The 2,735-nt window shown below is 58.2% G+C and overlaps 2 protein-coding genes across 2 annotated transcripts, besides 2 other annotated features; both read left to right on the top strand.

The window, feature by feature from the left end:
• Window positions 1-56: 56 nt before the first annotated feature.
• Window positions 57-1,229, top strand: Tco025E_09864 (cystinosin; the record flags this gene model as incomplete). Its single annotated transcript, XM_029376667.1, has 1 exon — window positions 57-1,229. One exon carries the CDS (start codon window positions 57-59, stop codon window positions 1,227-1,229), a length of 1,173 nt encoding a protein of 390 aa, XP_029223200.1.
• Window positions 1,230-1,755: 526 nt separating this feature from the next.
• Window positions 1,756-1,810: a microsatellite.
• A 7-nt stretch (window positions 1,811-1,817) lies between these two features.
• Window positions 1,818-1,861: a microsatellite.
• A 231-nt stretch (window positions 1,862-2,092) lies between these two features.
• On the top strand, window positions 2,093-2,735 carry Tco025E_09863 (uncharacterized protein; the record flags this gene model as incomplete). The annotated part of the gene is made up of 1 exon (XM_029376666.1): window positions 2,093-2,735. A coding segment is annotated over one exon (643 nt), but the record flags the coding sequence as incomplete, so codon positions are not given.

Genomic DNA, 2,735 nt, shown 5'->3' with positions numbered 1-2,735 from the left:
AAAAAGAAGGAAGTGCACTTGCCAGCTTCACCGCGATAGCGCCCAACAGCACGACCATGGACCAAAGAAGTCCGGGAAGTCCGTTGCAGGGCGTGACGCATGTGCCGGTGGAGCCGCTGAGCGACCCGCCACAGTTGAACGAGAAGGGCGGTGACGCGTTGGACGTGGGCGGCGGCGACAACGGCGACGACGCGCACCACCGCACGAGCGAGGTTGGGGACGACGAGCACCAGAGGTTCGCGGACCCGTCAGGGATCAGAGTGGGGAAGTATAATATCCCGCCCCGTGTGGTGGCGCCGGTGTGCGTGGTGGCCATTGTCGGGGTTGCCGTGCTTCTCACCTTCACGACGCCGGTGGTGAACGCGGACCCGCGACCGTGGGACCACATCTCGGCGTGGATCGGCTGGGTTTACTTCCTGGCGTGGGGGGTGTCCTTCCTGCCGCAGCTGTACTTCAACATGCGCCGGTGGAGCGTGGTGGGGCAAAGCTTTGAGTTTGTTTTCCTGAACGCCGTGGGGTTCACGTGCTACTCGACGTATACGCTGTGCTTCTACTCCAACGATGCCGTAAAGGAGATGTACAAGCATCGCTACAACGGGTCAACTAACACAGTGGCTCTGAACGATGTCGTGTTTGCGGTCTATGCATTGGTGTGTTGCCTCTTGAATTGCCTGCAGATTGTCTTTATGGACCGCGGCGGCCAGAAGTTGAGCCGCTTCGCGATTGCACTCATCGGCGTGATAATTTTTGTCGTTGTGCTGTGGACCTGCCTTATTGCGGGAGGTGTGAGGCACTCCGCCGTCTTCAACTACCTCGACCTCTTGTACGGCCTGAGTCTGATCAAACTGGGCATCAGCATTGTGAAGTACCTGCCGCAGCTGTACCTCAACTATAAACGGAAGTGCACGATCGGGTGGAACATCTGGAACATTCTGCTCGACTTTACGGGTGGCGTCCTCAGCATTCTGCAGCAGGTGATCGACAGTGCGGTGACGAACGACTGGGTCGGCATGACAGGCAACCCCGTGAAGTTCGCGCTCGGCTCTGTTAGCATCTTGTACGACATCGTCTTCATCCTGCAGCACTTCGTCCTGTACGCCGATAACAACAAGAAGTTTGCGGAGCCGGTACACGAGCGGACGCAGGAGGCAGGAACGCCGGGGGGCGGAGACAGGGACGAACGGTCCAACGGGTTGGGGAAATCTAACGACACGACCAGAGCATTCTGAGTGCCTGCCGCCACTGCGGTTCTGTGCCACGACGAGGTAAGCAATGCGCAAAACGAAAAACACTGTTTTTGTATTTTTTATGAACTAAGAATACAACCACGTAAAGCACATGGTGGAAAGGGTCGGGTTGACTGTGACGTGGAGAAAGCGAGTTTCTTTTTTTTTTTTAGCATGGAGGGAAGCCTTTTAATTTTCAGCCACATTGTGCTTTGTTGTTTGTCTCTTGTCAGTTGTGTTTATTTATTTATATGGCGGAGGCCGCAGAGAGCCGTTCCCGTGTGGCGGCTCCTCCGCCTGCCGCGTCGCCAAAATTGCCAGCATCGCGGTCTGTGTCTTGTGTGCTTCTCCCAATATCCACGCTTGCGTGTGGATGTAGTGGGGGGGGGGCGCGACAACGAGAGCTGCCTTGCGGCCACCACGTGCAACGAAGGGTGTAGAATACATTTTGTGACGAGCTTAATTGGGGAGTCCCGAAATTTTTTTAGCACATCAAAAATATAAGCGTTATTTCCTCCAGACACGTACTTATGCAAGTATGAATCTGCATATGCACATCAGTATATGCATATGTATTGAAAATGATTCACCTGCTTTTTTTGTTTTTTTTGTTGTTTTTGTTTTGTTTTGTTTTTATGCCTCGCCTTCCCCCCGCCCATGGTGTTGCTCGACGCTGGAAGAAGAAAAAGAGCAAAAGAAACGCCGTTCTTTTCTGCTCCTCTGCCCCTCTACATGCGTGTGTACGGGCATGCGGCTCCGTCCCCACTTCTCCCATCGCTGCTGGGACATGTCGATGTGGCTTCCTTCCTCCCGCCTTTGTCGCCTTTCTTGTCTTTCCTCAGGAACCCGCAGTGGAGAAGGGCGGCATGCTGCGGGCACTCTCCCGGCCCTTGGGGATCTTTGGGCGCACCCCCTCCGAAAATGACGCTGGCGGCGTGGCTGCCGCACCGCGGCGGCCCCCGCTGAGGAGCGAGGAACGACCGCCGGGGGTTGCGCCGCGTACCACGAAGGACTCGGCGAACCTCGCCGCTTGCATACACCGCCACGGCGGACCGTCGGGAGGGAGGGCGGTGGGTGCGCTGTTGGGCGCGGACACGACGCGTGGGCGCGGCGGGCGCGGTCGCGGGCAGTGTGCCCCAACGTTATTGGACGGCGGCCTGCCCACACAGACATCCGCACAGGGGTGGGGCGTCGCCACCGTCAATCACCCGTCCACGGAAGCCATACGGCGATACCGCCAGAGTTTGCCTGCTGCGTCCCGCAGTCGTGTCCGGCGCGTTGCGCGTGTGCCCGTCGGTTACTACCGTGCGTCGCACCATGGCGGGAGCGTCTCAAGCCAGCCGGTGGGATTTCGCCTCCGCGTGGAAGATGACGCCGGCGGCAGCAAATGGGAGGATTCCCTGTCGTCGCATGGAGGCTCGACGGTGACAGTGCGGCCTTGCGTTGCGCCCCTCCGCCGGCACCGTCCGCTGAGTGAGGATGCGAAACTTAGTGGTCCCGGCCAAAGCG

This window comes from Trypanosoma conorhini (genome assembly GCF_003719485.1).
Source record: "Trypanosoma conorhini strain 025E chromosome Unknown Tco_14.4_contig_01328, whole genome shotgun sequence".
Lineage (NCBI taxonomy): Eukaryota > Euglenozoa > Kinetoplastea > Trypanosomatida > Trypanosomatidae > Trypanosoma > Trypanosoma conorhini.
Note: the sequence above shows the minus strand (reverse complement) of the source record. Positions and strands in the feature narration are given on the sequence as shown.